Source organism: Ammospiza caudacuta, chromosome 6, assembly GCF_027887145.1.
Source record: "Ammospiza caudacuta isolate bAmmCau1 chromosome 6, bAmmCau1.pri, whole genome shotgun sequence".
Classification (NCBI taxonomy): domain Eukaryota; kingdom Metazoa; phylum Chordata; class Aves; order Passeriformes; family Passerellidae; genus Ammospiza; species Ammospiza caudacuta.
The window spans coordinates 56,446,405-56,463,982 of record NC_080598.1 but is presented as its reverse complement, the minus strand read 5'-3'; the positions used below and the strand labels follow the sequence as shown (position 1 = coordinate 56,463,982).

Here is a 17,578-nt window from a genome sequence, read left to right as displayed (position 1 = left end):
CACAGTTTGTGGTAACTGGGAGTGGGGCTGGGCCCAGCCTCATCCCTGGTGGGCACAGCTGTGAGCAGCACTGACAGCAATGAGCCATGGAGTGCCCAGGGGCACTGACCAACCACCAAAGGGAACAGAGGGCACACAGGTGCAATGCATGAACCATGAGGGGGATAAAAGGCTGGGCTAAAGAACAAGAAGGGTGGCTGCTTTAAGCTTTCTGAAATTGTATGGTGATAGTTTGTGTGTTATGGCCCTCTCAGCTCCATCACAAATGCACAAACACATCCAATATCCCTGCTCCTCACAGCACCGTGTCACCTGCCAGGCACATCCTTGCACAGAGCATGTTCTGGGCATCCTCACCAAAAACACAGTTCCTCCTCCTCCTGTTTCTCAGCTTTAGCAAACAACTGCAAGCTCAGAGGCTGAAACTGTGTCTAAGCACAGTGAGTGGTACTTTCAGCCACTGCACTTAAGCTTCACAGGTATCCAAATATGTTTGTCTCAAGTGCTGCTACTGGCTGGAAGATGTAGAGCATGAAATAATGATCAGGTTTGTTATGGTTTTAATAGAAATAAAGCACCATCATGAAATACACATGTGCCTGCAGTGTTAAGTGTGGAGAGTGACTCATCATGATGTCATCTCCCAAAGTGTCAGGATTAAGATTTCACTACATCCAAGCACAGAAATTCATGCATTCCTGCAGAATGCTGCTCCCTTATCTAATTCATAGCTATATGCTCCTTGTATTAAGGGAACACAATAAACAGCTATTTAACCTGCAGGAAAAAAAGCCTTGATTAAGCAACCAACGAACAGTAAGAACATTTTTAAAGGGACTCTGATTTTAAAAAGAGTTACAATTGGTTCTAGAATAATCCTCTACTTTTTATGTATTATAAAGTGCATCGCCTCTTACAGAAATAAAATCTAATACTGTCATGAGTAATGCTGTAAAGGAAGAGGCTGTAGGCAATATTTATTTTCAGAATAAGCTTTGTGTGAATGAGTCTGGGATGAAATCTTCACCACACTAAGATCAGTGACAAGATCTTTGCTGACTTCAGTAGGGTTGGGATTCTGTCTCTCATAAGAGCTTCCACATAGAGTTTTCAGTACAAAGTGTCCAAGCTAGACTACTAACACTTAAACATGGTATTTTTATGGCTCAGATATGATCTTCACCTGACTTATGCAGAAAATTCTTTTCTCTCCCTATCTTCATACATTTGTTTGCTTAATACTCCCTTCCATAAGAAAAAAACCAAAAACTGTTCACATTACAGTTCTGGAACCAACTGCTTTTAAATGCAAGAGAAGCTCAAGGCATGAAGCTAAGCAGAAGTTAGCACAGTAGATGTGAAACTTAAAGTCTTTCAAGGTCACACTGAAATATTTACCTGCTTCTTCTCCTCCCAGCTAAGGTTTCCCTTGCTGAGTGTGTATGACAGTTTAGTTAGGGCTGCCTCTGGTGTCATATCACCTCCAGGAATTACTCCAGCATCAGCAAGAATCTGAATAAAAGGGAACAATGATTCTAATTAGCATAGCATTCAGAAATACCTGCACATACAGAAAAGGTGTTTGGAAGATGAGTAGCTACACAGAATGCAGTGTGCAGTCAAGCCTCCACTCTCTTGCTTCTCCTACTGCCACTGTAATTTTTGTACTTTTAGTTATCAAATACCAAGCAAATACTAGAGCAACCTGAATAAAGATGACTTTTACTTTAAATTCCTTTTTCTGCAATAGCACTGAAGAATTCCACCAAATGAATGCCACGGTCGCTTACCATGCTAAAAGGGAAAGGTTACAGGTCTGTATCAGCTATCTGCAGAGTTGTCAGATTCCCTTTATTGAAAAGCTGCAGTTTCTCTGTTTTAACCCAGTGGCATTTTGAACACTGCCAAGTAGGCTGTTCTCACACAGACATATTTACCATTCTTTTATGGGGCATTGCTTTGGATGAATTCCAGCACTACAGCGTGCTCACAGCGGGAGTGCTTTCAGATTCTTGCAGGCTGTGCTAGCAGTGTATGATTTAGAAGATACAACTAAAATATGTAATTTACACAGTTCTGACAAGAACAACTGAAAAAGATGACCTTTTAACTTATCTTTCTGGTAGTTAAAAAATAAAATGTCTGAACAAAAGCAAAAAGAAGAAGGATCTTTGCTATGATCAGCAAGCCTTGTAAGTGTACAAGACAGCAAAGACAAAGGAGATTTCAGATCTCTTGTCATTAAACTGTACCTGGGCAAATCACAGATCACCTTCTTTGCCATAATGTGATGCCTCACAGTAAAGCATCATGAACTAGGTTCTTTGCACTGCATTTTACTTTTAAAAGTAAACTTTTACTTTGCACTGCATTTTACCTTGTATATAAGCTTCAAAACTTGTTGTGGCTTAACTAATATTTTCAGCAAGATACAGAGCCTAATAAGCTCATTAACCACCTCTGGGAGACCCAGAGTAACATTTTTTTAAAGTCCCATGGGAAACCATATACAGAGAAGGTGAGAAATACCTTCTGTCCTGCAGAGCTAACCAAAGAACAGTTAGGGCTTTTTCAGTGGGTTTGTGAAAGAGGAGGAGGAAGGGATTTCCCAGCTTCCTTCCTATACCTAAAGTCCCCTCAGTTACAAGTTTCTACTGTGTAGATGGATCAGAGGCCAGACATTCAGTTAATTAAAACAAACACTTCAAGGGAAGCCAGGGACTCAGCTGACCTACCTGACTAGCTCAAATGAGTCAAAACTGGCACAGCCATATGCAAAGACCTTTGAAATATTTCATTTAAAGAAAAATCAAAGTAAAATTAACATTACAGCAACTTTACAGCATTCACTCATGATACCTCCTCCACTGAGCAGTTCCTCATGAAAAGGAGAGGGCGGTGAAAGAACAAGTGTGAAGTAATTTTGTAGGACTTGCCTTGGTCAGTGTTCTCCTCACAAGATGCCAAGAAAACAAGGGCAGCCTCCAACAACTGATGCTGAAGCAACATAGAAAAAACTCCACACAAAAAATGGAAGCCAGAAGGGAACACATTCCTATACAGCCTTAAAGTGGTTCAGTAAAATGAGTAGAATCATTCAATTCAGCCTATCCAGAGTCTGGATCAGAGTGCAGAAAGCCATTTTAGGTGCCTACTTGGAGAATCTTATAACCAAAGCATAGGAAAGAGGTTTCCTTCTTCTTTCCATAAATTTTAGCAGTTCGTTTCAAGCAGAAGAGCACATAAAACCTAGGGTTCATTTTCATGAATATAAATTTCAAATATAAATTTGGTGTATTTTATTGACTTAACTACTTTTTCCCTTCTGAGTGAGCTGTTCTATATAATCTATATATTCCTGCAGTATTTGCTACAAAGCACAAGATCTTTGCAAAATTCACTAATTCTCAAAACATCTCCATAAAGTTATGCAAAAGTTTTGCCAACATCCAAATAATTGCCCATATCAGAAAATAGCAAGTTTGGACACTAAGGAGGTATGAAGAAAGTCTTACAATATCCATTTGTATTGGATACTCAAAACAGTCCTTGTGCAAATATTATCTAAAGCTGTGTCAAAACCAAAGCTAAAAGAGGCAGGTTTCAGCACCAGACCAGGGTATTTAGGTTTGCCAGGCAGTCAAAGGAGAGGCTGGCTCTGCCAGACGGGTGGTTGCTCCCAACAAAACCAGGTGTCCAAGGCAGAGGGATGAGTCACCCTCTGGTAGTGCTTCTTGGCTATTTAATATCTGGTCCTTTTCTAAAGGCCAGTTAAACCAGCTTCCCTCACACTAATATATGCAGCACATATTCTTATACAGCTTTGTGCTCTTATTAGTCCCAGTGGTGTCGTGTTTTGGTACACAACTTGTGGTAGAAACACACTACAAAATTCCCTGAATATTAACAGTATGTACACAAAACCTACTTTAAGCCAGCCCTTGTGGGTTAAACAACTGATTTCCATTCTTCAATACAGACAATTCCTTAGACGCTGTTCTGCAATCTCACCCTGAATTCAGTTGTACTTCCAGTCAAATAAAGAACTGGGATTTGGAATATTGCTTGCATCTACAGGCTTTCTTCATGCTCCTACATTGTAGCTAAGCAACTGTTATCCTATCAAATACTACTCTATTTGATCATCTGACCCCTAAGCTAGCTTTTAGCTCAATAGAATCCCTCTGAGAGAGATACTACAGATCTAATGCAAAGTATCCTGGAGTGCTGCACATGACAGGAATGAGCAATCACTAATTTGGGATTTGAGCTACCTGTTTTGACTATTCAGACCAGGAGTAACAGGATATTGTTTATAGATATGTGTTTAAATGCTTCCAGCTTAAGATTTTTCAGAGGTAGTTATTTTATGAGCAACAACTTTATAGTTAATAAACCTGGTTTTATAGGCTGGGACTAGTAGTGGGAGTTTAAAGCAAGTGTCAGTGGGATGTTTGTTTGGCACAGCAGTGGGGAATGAAGTGGTTGCACCCCTCACCTGGCCTGTAGCATAGACTGTTTTCACAGCCCCACGCAAGCACTGCGTGCAGTTCAGGATCACCACTTTGCGTTCGGCCGCTTTCCTCAGCTCCTCCAGCAGATCTTCTCTCTTGTCTGGGGCATTGCCACTGCCATAAGTTTCAAGTACTATGCCCTCAATGGGAGGCTGAAGAAATGCTCTGACCTGGTTAAAAACAAGACAGGGAACAGAGACAAAAGGTATGTTTAGGTTTTCCTTAAAATTTTCACATGTGGCAGAGCATTTTTAAAAGTGGTCTATTCCTGCTATAGTCTTACACACTCTCATGCTCTACAGTCTTCTTACACCCTTCTGTGCTTCCTTTTGCAAAAACTGAGACTGTAAAATAAGCTTTTTAAAAATGAGACTTTTCCTCTCTGGCTTCCTTTAAAGTTTCTGGAGGGTTAGATTTTAAATAAACTGGTTTGTACAGTCATTAGCTGATGTGAAAAAAGATGTTATTGATCAAGTGCTATTAACAGGCTGTACTGTTGCACCACAGTTTGGTGCAACAAAAAGGTACAGTTACACTTATGAAATAAATGTTGAATTATTAACTGAGATTAGAACTCCACACCCCTGCCCAGATTTTGTTTGCTTTAGCAAAGAGTTAAGTTAACCAATGTCTGCCTAAGAGACAGAAGTTTTCACCTTTCAGGAAAGAGCATTCTAACGAAACATGAAGTTTTTCAACCCCAAACCAAATTGATTTAACTTAGAGACACTTATATATTCTAGGCCAGTTGACACTGAAGTAGATATTGTGCCTTAGTGTAAGAGAATGCTGTCAGAGAATGCCTAGCAAAGTCCTCTTCCTAGAAAGATGTATTTTCAACAACCTGGATATTTCCTTGCTGATCACATATGGTAAATGCAATACACTGTAAACCCCCCTGAGGCTAACTATGCAGTTGGTGTTTTATTGCAAATATACCACCCCTCTGTCTTTCCATCTGTTCATATTCACCTAAAAAGAATAGTGATATAATTGGGGAGTGCTGCTTAAACTACTGGATTCAATTTAAGAATGCAAGAGCCACAAAAGACCTGTCAATTTAATGGAATTAATATTAGACAAAAACTTAAAGACCAATTTACCTAAAATCACAGTCTGCAAAATAATTTCTAAAGGCAAAAAAATTGCACTTCTCATTTTCAGCAGCAAAATCCCACTTTTCATTTTCAGCTCTGTATGAATGCTGAGGGTCATGTGAACCATCAGTGTGAGACAAAATGAACCTTGAAAAGAAAAGAGTTGTAGAAATAATCACACTCCACCCTGACAAAGAATAGACAAAGAATATTGTCTATTCTTTGACAAGATATTTATTAATAGGCCTCAATATATACCAGGATAATCTTTTCCTAGTCACTGTAGCTTGCAGCTGTCTAGAAAACCACACTTGACCTATTTATGAGTCCTGATAAGAAATTAATTTTAAGTTCCAGAGCCCAAGCAGTTTATAAAAAAAGATATTTGAAAAGCTTTTATCATTTATGGCATATGGAAATAGTCTTTGAATGCCCTGATATTTCAAAAAAATGCTTATCAGAAGAAGACAGATTCTTTCCCTTCCCTCCAAACCCCAACCACTGCTCCAAACAATGCAGCTTTCCTACAAGTATTTGAGCATCATTTCAGCCATTTCCAAAGTGAAGTGGGGACACTTACAGCAGCAGCTGTGATTCCTGGGAAGATCCTCAGAAGTCCAACATTCCTGTTCATATTGGTGTGAACTCGGAATTTCTTTGTGGTGTTGGCTCTCCAAACCGTTTCCCAGTTTACTGTTAAGAGAAGGGGCCTTTTTAATTTAATATTAAGACATGCTATTAAGTACGCTTGCAGTACTTGATTCTTACAACTCTGTTTTTAAAATTGTTCTTAGGCAGGGAATTCATGAAAGACAACACACTTTTTAAAGAGGAAATGAAGGCTCATTTAAGACAGAAGAATTAGGAGCTGGTCTGGCATAGGTGTGATATTTACTTGTCATACAATGACCTGAACTTCACTGTTATGTAGTTGGCCTGATACAAGCCTGGATTCATGTTTGAAAAACAGACCTTGATCTTCTCAGATGTGAGAGATGACAAATGCAGTTACTGTTGCTGCTAATCACCTCCAGAGTTTATTAGGTAGTTATTAATGATTAAATAAAATAGCAAGGATTCAATTAACTCTGATTATACATTTAGAGCCAGAAGCCAGCTGTTTAACTAATAGTTTGTTTGTGTTGCATTATTAGAAGCCAAGTCATGCATTATTGATTTCAAAATTTTACTACTTCAGTGTAGGAGTGCAGCAGTGGTAATGCTGACGGCTCCTACAAGGCAGTGGAAGAGCTTTAACAAACAGCAGCCAACAGCTCAGAACATTGTGCCTCCATGAAGATAGATCATGCTGTAAAGCTGCCTGCTTTCCCTTCATGAGCTAAGCTTTTGAGATTTTGGAGAAACTCCCAAGCAGCAAGACAGATAAAAGATCTGCGTGCATAATACCGACTTGCTCTCAGCCATGCAGAGAGTTACTCACACCAATTACGGTTGCAATTTCTTGCAAGCAGCAGACAGCCACTTCCAACAAAAATATAAAAACCAAGAAAAAATTTAAAAGCCTGAATTGAAGCCTGCTCTATTGCTACACTACCAGAGATACTAAAAACTATACAATCCATTAAGTCAGGACAAATAATAGCATTCTCCTATAAGACTCTATGAACTTTTCTTCCCTGTCAGCAACTAGAGTCTTTTCTTTCTAAAAACTTCCATAAGCCATTAACCAGGTCACAAGCAGTTGGCCTGGCATTTTTTTATCCATCCAGTCACACTTCAGCACATGGATTCCTACTGTTCTGGGAGTGAGAACAGAAATATAAACCATTTCTGCAGCTTCTTTCTTTCTGATAAGCTGTCCAGCATGATTCTGAAACCACCTGGCTTAGCAGCTATCCAAGTAGCTCTCAAAGGCCTCCAAGAGCTTTCCAGAACCATTTAGAGACCTGCAGGAGGAACCAGAGAAGTGCAGAGCCTGTGCATTTGTTCTGCATGAGGTTCATGGGCCTGGCTAAGCACATTCAACATGAGCACTGTGCTTTAAGAAGCAGCACGGTTTAGCAATAAATCCATCCTTAAGCCTTCTAAAAATAGGTTAACTCTTTAAAAGCAGCCTCCTCTCTAAGAAGGGGTGGCAATAAAATTGTACCACAGCTTGCTTTTCTTTTATCCTCCATAAGGTAGGAGTCCCTGCCAAAACTTCACAAATGCATTCTACTACGTTTGGCAACTGTGAGCATCCCTGATGCCTGCAACCAACTTGAAGAATGAGCTGAGGAAACCTGCCTTGGCATGGAGCACTAACACACTGCCAAAAACAGAAGACCAAGGAAAGAGATCAGAGCACAGGTTCAGAAGTCAGACCTACACCAGGCCTATACCTGTACTCTTGGAGAACGCTCTACCAAATAACATCTCCAAGATAAATTTAATGCATGCAGACATAGTATAGTGATGTAATTCCAAATTATATTAAAAAGAAGATAAAGATTGCCCTTCCCCTGAGTTAACATTCGCTTGGTCATGAACCTCGTCAGCCTACATAATGTGTTTGGTGCTGCAGACTCCACAGATGTCAGATTTCCATTTGCCAAACAAGTCTAAAAGGCAGAACAAAAGGCAAATGTGATGCAAGAGCCAAAGACAAACAAATATACATAGAATTCATCTCAGATTTACTCAGAACTGCTGTAAGTGAGGCAGGACACCATGCAGGGGAAAAAAGATATTAGAACACACCCTTTGCATCCTCCATCCCAAAAGGAACATTATTTATTCCACATAGGTAAGTTCAAGCATCTTCATTGTACTGAATAAACCAGCTGTCTTGCTGTGTCATGTCACACAGCAATCTTCTTTTTTTGTTAAGTCAAAGAGCCCAAGAACATAAGAATAATTAACAGTTCTTAAGTAAGAAATTCATATACAAGCAAGTGAAATGCAAAAAGCTCTCTTGGTGTTCACAACTCTTTTTTATCTTATGGATAAGAGTGATTAATTAGGGATACTCAGTTTTGGCACAGCACAGAAAACTCTAACCTGCTCTGACTTGGGTGGCCTGTGCTTGTGAAGAGTTTAACTGATATACAGCACAGTGCATCATGTAGATGTGGATGCAAAAGTGAGGAACAAACACAAGCTAGCTACTGGTGTGGCACAGCAGAAAGAACATTTCTAAAGCAGTGTACATAACATAAAGAAGTAATGGCTATTTACAGACTAAACTCATAATGGCTCTGGATAGATTGCTCTATTCAGGGAGACTGCATTCAAGATATAAAGGCCTTCTGTTTGCTCTTCCAAATCAAACCATCACATAAACAATAGTCTGATATTTCCAATCTCCCCCTCCATACCAAACACTGTAGCCTCTTATCCCGGGGTGACTTCATGATGGTTGTATCATACTGCCAAATTACTGCCAAAAAATTACATCCTTATCTTATGCAGCTTTATTCACACACATACACAAAATATGGTGATTGGGTTAGTGCAAGAAAAAACCCAGCCTGATTTAAAATAAAAGTAACTCTACACAGATCAGAAAGCAGAAAATCCCCCTGCTGTTAACACAGTGCAGGTTTCAACTTATAACAGGAGAGCAGCAACTCAGAGTGACACCTCCCTTAGGAGTGGCAACTGAATTCCAAGTTATGAAATCAAACAAGAAATACAGCTTTTCTTGATTGCAGAGCTGCAGACAAACAGCAGTGCCCTCCTCTCATCTCTCTCTGCAGGGCTATGGGTGAGCCCTGCCATTATATGAACTGCCCCAGTGATTCACAGCAGCAGCAGCTGAGGGGTGGGGAGCACAGGCCAACCCATGGCTGCAAACTCCTGCAGGAGGCAAATGAGCACAGACCCCTTTCTTGGCAGTTTGTGATAAAACAGTCAACATATATCTTTGGGAATTAATATTTCAGCTGACTGGTGTCATTGCACCAACCAAGATGCCTGCTTAGAAGGGAGCAGGGATGGGGACCAAAAGCAATCCAGTGAAGAGAGCTGGGATATGCCTTCATACATAAATGACCTGGGCTTTCTATATAAATAACCAACCAAGATACACACTGTGCCAGTGCCTAACAGCTTCTCTCTAATGAGATTTGTGGGTAGATGAGCCCAAAAGGGCCTTCTGACTGTGTGCTGCTGTGCCACATTTGCTCACACAATCCCACAGGCTCTGTCCCCTGCACAGGTCCCACACATGTGCACCACTCCAGAAGTTATATGCATGTGGGATGAAATAATTGCAGCCACAGAAACAAAGCAAGTTTCATGTGTGCTTCATTAGAACAATCAAGAATAAAGCAATCAATTACAAAATATACTGAGAATCTTTACAGATCTCAAGAGAAATAGTCTTCCTTGTCTCTCCTGTTTTTAAAATATGGGAGAAATCAGGTAATGTATTTTATCTAATAAGCTTGGAGATTTTAGAAATATTTCTTATTATTTCCATACTGTCCATTTCATACAGAGATTTCTGATTCTGCTGCAAAAGTATTTCCCATCAGCACTGGGTTTCTTACTCAGGAGTGGGCTAGAATTTTTTCATTTTTTACAGGATTTTCCTGTGCTAAGTTGAAAAGCCTAAGGAAGTTGATACACTTGCTCATCTAGAACTGGGTAACACAACTCCTAGGCATTGCTAACACAGCTAAGGATCTGGCTGAGAACACAGCCAGTTACAGGATTAAACATCCACTGGGAGCCTCATCTAAAAAGGGAACAGGATAAGAAATGGATATCAGATATGAAGCAGAGAACTGGAAGGGTAAGGGAGGGAAGAGGACTAAGCTTCTCCCTCTCCTCTCTAGCTCTGAAGTAGACTTTGTTGCCTCTATATGCTTTGCTGAGCCATGAACAGAATGTCTTATTCCTGTGCACCAACCCATGATCCCACTATGCTCCCCACTTCCTCGCCCTCTCCCCTTCTGCCTCCCTGGAATTTTCATTCCTAGCTTTGTTAGAACCAGGGAGCCTGAGGAAGACTTTCTGCACATGGCCTACTCCTCCTGGCATCCTCAGGCTGCTCTCTATAATGCTGAATCAGCCAGAGTCAGCCCTGTCTACAGGAGGATTAAGATATATTATATAAAGTCATTTGGAAAAAAAAAAAAAGTTAAAAGATGCTAGATTTGTTTGGCTTGTTTTTAAAAGCCCAAGTGGTTCCTTATCTCCATGAAAGCTTCATGCAAGGACTGTACAAGCAAACTCAAGGGAGACAGAGATGTTTCAAACAAATACTTTGGACAAAATAAAGCAGCACCAGTAGATTGCCCTTACTATAAACTATGTTCTTTCAAAATGAAACAATCCTTCAATAGTGACACCGTCATCTTGGATAAATGATGCTACTCTAACTGGGTAATCAACTGAGGCAAATAAAAATAGAGCCTATCACACCATCAGTTTTTAAATCAGAAATCCCCACTGATCCCAATGAGGCATTTACTGAAAAGATAATGGGTCCCAATATGGGCCAAGGGAAGTGCTTAATAACGTTCTCATTTTTCTACTCTAGACAAGGAATCACAAAACAATTCATTCAAATCCAAGAGAGGAATAGCCTGCAATTTGCAGCTTGATTTCATTATTGATCAGTCAGTAAACTGAATTTATTTATACCCTGTTTGATGCAGTTCATAAAAACCCAAGAAAGAAGATTCTCCCCAATTTACTGCAACAATCAACTAACAGCACTTCTGCTGATTTCAGAGACATCCTATTTGACACAGCACAACAGTGGCACACTCTCTGCCTGAGAGATGTCTTACAGGCAACTACAGTATTTCACAGGCTTCCTCAGTTTGTGTCTAGCTGTGGCAAACTTTGAACTTTGATCCTGAAATTTTGTTAAGTGACTCCCAGTCATTAGGTGGAAGGGAGAAGTTAATTTTTCCAGATTGCAGAGTGCCTTTCTCTAGAAGTAGAATCCATTCAGAATGGCACATTGCAAGGCACAGGGCTAGGTCTCCTACTGCCACTAATGGCACTTGGCTGAAGAATTCAGGAACTGTTCCCATTTTTTTTCTAATAATGGAGACTGTCACCAAGTCTACTCCTTTTTAATACCTATTCTATAGAAAAGCAGCTCACATGTTTTTAAAAACTGTACTTTAGTATGTTTGCTGGAAGCTCCTCATTTGGCTAGATTCCAAATTTGTCTCTCTTCTCCAAAGAAAGGGTGTCATTTATCCATGAACATTTAAAAACTTTGCAAATGGTACTGAAACCTTCAGGTAGTTTTTCCCCTTCTTAGGAAACAGACACATCAAAATTACAGGGAGCCTGAGTAAGTTTGGGGGGAAAAAACCCTTTTTAGGTCTGCTGCTATCAGTGTGTTTGCAGTTCAGGTAGGTCCTAAATATCCAGTAAAACATCTTACACAATGACATGCAACAGAGAATCTGTTGAAGCTGGAAGTACTCTGCAATGACTTTTTTCCCCAATTTCAGAGCACAGCATGGTCATTAATGAGATGAAACTCTTTGTTCTTTCAGTTCAAACTCCCTCATTTTATCTTTGGAGCAAGCTTTTTTCTGACACAGGGGCAAACTTCCCTCTGGTTAATCTGGATCTTTACTCAAAGTCAGCCTAGCTCACATCTATATTCAACAGATAAATGCAGTTGAGTCACAAAGTCTCAGCCTTACTAATATTTAAAGAGGTTCAGAGCAGATGAAGTGAAGTCAAGCTAGAGGACTTTCAAAGATATTTGACTTTAAAAACGACGTTTCAACTACACAAGCACAGGTTCTTTTCAGCTACAGTTCTATTGCATGCAGCATAAATTACACGGCTTAAGAGATGATGTTGCTTACTTGTAATATCAACCTCAGCATTTGCAAGTGGAGGCAGGTTAGGTGAGGAAAAGGCATTGAAACTCCCAGCATCCACCTTAGTCACCCTATTTCCCCTGTACAGTTTATTATAAAAATACAGGCACACCTGCAAGACAAGTAAAGAAACAGGTCTATGAATAAGCCAGTAATTAAAAGATGCAGTAGATAAATACTGTAGTCCGTCCTTTATAAAGTGTTTTCTAAATCTTTAAAGCAACTCAGAGGCTAGTAGATGTTTACAAGTCTAACCCTTTCAAAAAGTGTTGGCACTTCTGTCACACATTGGTTTAAGAATTTAAGAATAAAATTAGGTTCAAGTTAAGAGCTAACTAGTTTCATAATGCTCTCATGAGGCTTACTCTAGGAGACAGCAAATTTGCCTGAGTTCACTTCAGAGATGGAGGAAAGAAATAGTGTGAGCTTTTTAATAAATTCATCAGTTATGTATAAATTCAGTGTCCAAAACATAACAAAAGGCCTGGTGAAAATGAGGATAACTTCCAAAAGTTACCACACATTATGTTCCTTCTCAAGTCTATTAAAGTTTGTCAATTTGAAGGAAAAGAGATACCTCAAAGCTGTTACCAGTTATGAAGATCTTGGCCAGTCAGCTGTTGCTGTTGTCTTCAAGAACTGGCTTTGGAAGCATGGCAGATGTAAAATAAGGTGTAACCTGCCCCATTTTCTCTCTGAGTTTTGAGCTGCACAGCACACACAGCATGGTACTGAGACTATGGAGGTACCTCCAGGGTGTATCACTCTCAACACTTCAATCTTCAGGAACAGAGCTAGAAGATACTCCTACCAGTTCTATAGTGACTGGAGAAGTTCAAAGTAACATTCAGTTAAAAAACATACTTACAGGTATATTTCAGACTTGACAGTCTTTCTGGATTGTGTATGGGCAAACAGAATATGACCAATGTGAGAACAGCACGTGCTTTGCCATGCAAGCACTGTTACCTCAGTTGAAATCCATTCATCTTCCTGATTAAGTACAATTCCTTACTGCCTACCAGATATTTAGTGAGTGTTTGTGCCCTAGAGGGAGAAATGCAGCTTCTGAGATGGTCTTGCCAGCAAACAGACCTCAGGAATCACGAACTGCCCAGCCATCAGCAGTGCCCCCAGCAGGTTGTCTCGGCCGTCATTCTGCAGCTCATAAATGGGCACCTGAAGAGCACAGACTGGAATTACACCCTGGCCCTTATGTAAAGCCTACACAGCAGAAAAAATGAGTCCAACTTATGCAATACAAATACATGAATAATTTATGTAACAATGATTTATGACAAAAAAAGTTTTCCTTCTTCGTCCAAACTATTTTAGACTGCAGCAGATGGCGAGACTTCTCTCTCTGCTTAACAGAATTTTGTAATTTAAGTGCTTAAAAAGTAATACAGAGATTTTTCTAATGTGATTAAGAATATTAACACTGGTTCAAAAAAAAATATAAAAACTAGCAAGTAGGCATAGTTAAAAGTGACTGAGCATAGGAGAAGTGATGATAGAGAGAAAAAGCAACACCCCCAGAACATACAGCCCATGTCACTATGGGCTTCACAACAGCTCTCTTGCACCATCTTTCCTCATAGCATAGCAAAACTGAGCCAGCAGGTTATTACTGACAGAAAAGGGCAAGATTAAAAACAGAAATTTAGTCTGCTGAGTGATGATTTCCATGCCTTTTCAGACTGCCTCTTTATTAAAAGAGAGTGCTTCTTTCAGCAATTATTAAAGAAAATCACATGCTCCCTTGCTGGATCATATGTCAGACAGATCTCCAAGCAATAAAACCAAAAAGAAAGCAATGTATCAAAGACTGATGTATCAGACTAGGCTGCTCCACGTCAAGACAGCAAGTGGGAGCCTACTCCTTCCTAGACTTTTGTATTTTGACTTCAAATAGACCACATGTGAAAGGGAAGTTATGAGATTGGGGAGGGGAATTTTACAATGTGATGTTTCATCTTTCCTTTGTGATTAGAGCAGTATTTTACACTCAAGCAAGCTATTCTAGTAAGACAACCCCTCCCCCTCAGACAATATTCAAAGGGCTGATCTCCAGCTAAGAGAATGAAAATTAATAAATGTAGCCTTTAGAGAAAAGGAAACAGACCATATTAGATGCCTTGTGGAACAGAAATGATCAAAAATGCATCTAATGATTTAAGTTTATTTTTTTAAATTATAAAGAATGCAACAATGAGTAATGTAAGTTGAGATAACAACTGATTAAGTGAAAAATACTAAGCTTCAGGGCTTTTAAAGAAAAGAAGACAGCCGACAATCAGTGGCCACCTGAGGCTGGAAAAATGCTTCTCATATAAACCGATTAATACACAATGGCCAATGACAGGCTCTTATGTTTTTCTCTGAAGCATCTGGCTCCAGCCATAATGAACTCCTGGTCTGATTTGGTACAGAGTTGTGAAGTCATTATTGATAAAATTATGGGGCAGATCCTCAGCTGGTGAACAATCATTTCTCACTCATTTCTGTCAGCATTGTGACCATCCTCCCTGGCCAGGGGCCTGGCCTGAACTGCTAAGCTGTACAGTGATAATCAGGATACAGCCAAGTTCTGCATATAAAAACCAAAAATGAAGATTCCTGCTTCAAGTTCAAATTAATTCCATTACCTGAGATCCTGTCAGAACAATAGTTTTGCCCAGGTTCTCACACATGAAGGACAGGGCTGAAGCTGTGTACGCCATGGTATCAGTGCCGTGCAGGATCACAAAGCCGTCGTACTTCTCATAGTGCTCCTGCAGGTGGAGAGACAATTTTCACACTCTTAAAGAAATGCCCTGGCACCAGCAGCTGAGGTACACAGGGCATGACTTTCATTGATTCAGGCAACAGCACAATGCCTTATAGGGTACTGCACACACAACTCCTCCTAAACTTACCTTGTTTCCAGTTTAAATACAATTAAGGGTTAATCGGACACTGGGCACTAGAGTCAGTAATTCTGATTATGGAGCAGTCAAAGAGATTCTTCTGTGTATACATATTAATGCAGCCTTTTTAAACCAGAAGACTCCTAATTAAGAAAAGCTTAGCAATGGCTTTAAACAGGAATGTTAACATATGCAAATGAGGCGTATAGTCTGATGTCTTGTTGCCTCTTTTACTTTAGGGATTACACCATTTACAGGAACAGATTAGGCAAACCAGGCTATCATCATGTAGGGGAAAAACCAATCCGTTTAATCCATGGCAGACAGGCAAACTACCAGTGTCAGAGTGCCCTCTTCTGATGGAAAACCATCCTTTCCACAGCAGAACCTGGGGGAGAGGCTTCTTGTTCATTAATGGACATTCACATGCTGGTTTTTGAGAATGCCCTTACGCTATCAGGCACATGCACCATCAAAATCAATTTTATAAAAATTTTAATCTACATACAATTCCACACAAGAGGTGGGGTTTTTTTTTAATGCAAAGCCATGAATGACACAGCTCATCCTCTGACAATAGTTATCTGCTGGCTTTGGAAGAAAAAGGAATTGGTTCAGTTACTTTAAGAATGATGGACATAGCAAACACTGCAGGGAAAGACACTGATGTCTCTGATGTAACTTGGTAACATGGAAGGGATTGCACAGAACTCTAAGCAGATATACGATGTGCATGGGGAGGAAAAAAGAAGTTTAAACAAGATTTCTTTTTAATTGCACTCCTCATGTTACACTAGGCACACACACTTGGCACCTCCTGATAATAAGGTCATCTCAAACTAATTTGTGGGTTCCTACTTGTCCTTTTGCTATTTCTTCACTGATACTCATGTCTGTCTACCTGTTGCTACCTAGTGGAAGTTTCAGGGGGTTTCTGTTTATCTCTAACAACTGAGCCAAAACAACTGCCAGTGTTGCAAGGTCTTTCTGCAGGCCAAACTACAATGTGATGCAAAAACCATGCTGAGCCATTCACCAAGGCAGCAACAAGGTAAGGAGGCTTCAAGAATGGCCAAGAAATAGCCACCTGTTCTCTCTAAATCAAGTAGTTTCAGTCTTATGAACCTTATTAGATGTAAAAGAACATAGTTTGGTTTAAGGTTCATAATGGAAAAGATCAGGTTGTCAGTTAAGGAGATATCCCACAGAAACATCTTGGAATGCTTTAGTCTGGAAAATCATCATCATGTTAGAGCTGTGGCAGGCAAGTGTCCAAGATGAACACAAAGTGGCAGTGTCTGTACACAACCTGGAGAGCTGAAAAGGGTTCCTTGTTTTTGCCTTCTCAGCAATTTTCATTTGGATTACACAAACTGGGCATACAAAGAACCTATGTACAAGGAAAACAAACCACTTTTTTTTGTAATAAAAACTAATATGCCAGTAAGGGAAAAAGGTAAATTCTCTCCTGATCAGCATGGAATTGCTGCCTTCTCTTAGCCCTGGGCTTTTCCCAGCTGCATCCCTAGAGACTTTCCATGTACACACCAGCTCCAACTCTTGTTTTCCTGGGCAAGATGCACTTGATAGGACAAGCAACATCCCAAGTTTGGTGGTTCCAGGATGCTGAACCTTCAGCAGCATTTCCTGCATTATTGAACTGTTCAATGCATTGCTACAGCTTGGTGGAAGAAGGGAATTTACACTATAAAGCTCATTATCACAGAGTGGGAGAGCAGTATCTTCCTAGCCCCACAGTTATTTATTTCTGTCAGCTATGTATGAATTCCTGGTGGGAAGCATTTGAAGTGTTTTGCAGTTTTGCTTTTTTTAAAAGCACACAGCTAAGTTCAGACAAGGGGCAGGAGCACAGAAATGCTGATTTTTTTTTTTATTTTTTTTTTTTTTAATTCTAGAGAAGGATGTAATGAGTTTATCTATTTATGCAGAAATATCTAGGGCTTTACACATTTCCTCTGTGGGAAACCCAACCATGGCAGCAATTTTTTCTACTGGTTGTAAAGCTAAAGCTAGTCCAGTCCATGTGTGCCCAGAGTAAGAACCAGAGTAAGAAATGCATAAAGATATCAAATTATTTTCTATGTCAATAGCCAACTATTAAGCTATTTGAACACTCAAATGATGTGTAACTAACTAAGCAACCTTCAGCTAAGTTGCCCACACCTAAGGATTTTATTCAACATTTTTGGACAGTGAATTTCAGTCAATGTTTTAGGACACATCAACCTACATAT

General features: G+C 39.8%; 1 protein-coding gene across 1 annotated transcript in view; it reads right to left on the bottom strand.

Annotated features, from left to right (window-relative positions):
* The window catches only part of ASPG (asparaginase), a 44,820-nt gene that overhangs the window by 19,032 nt on the left and 8,210 nt on the right, over window positions 1-17,578 (bottom strand). Inside the window, exons 4-9 of the mRNA XM_058807388.1 lie at window positions 15,063-15,188; window positions 13,510-13,593; window positions 12,400-12,526; window positions 6,192-6,304; window positions 4,499-4,684; window positions 1,399-1,512 (exon numbers count right to left, since the gene is read on the bottom strand). Coding sequence (XP_058663371.1) covers window positions 1,399-1,512; window positions 4,499-4,684; window positions 6,192-6,304; window positions 12,400-12,526; window positions 13,510-13,593; window positions 15,063-15,188 — 750 coding nt within the window. The remainder of the gene's footprint in view (window positions 1-1,398; window positions 1,513-4,498; window positions 4,685-6,191; window positions 6,305-12,399; window positions 12,527-13,509; window positions 13,594-15,062; window positions 15,189-17,578) is intronic.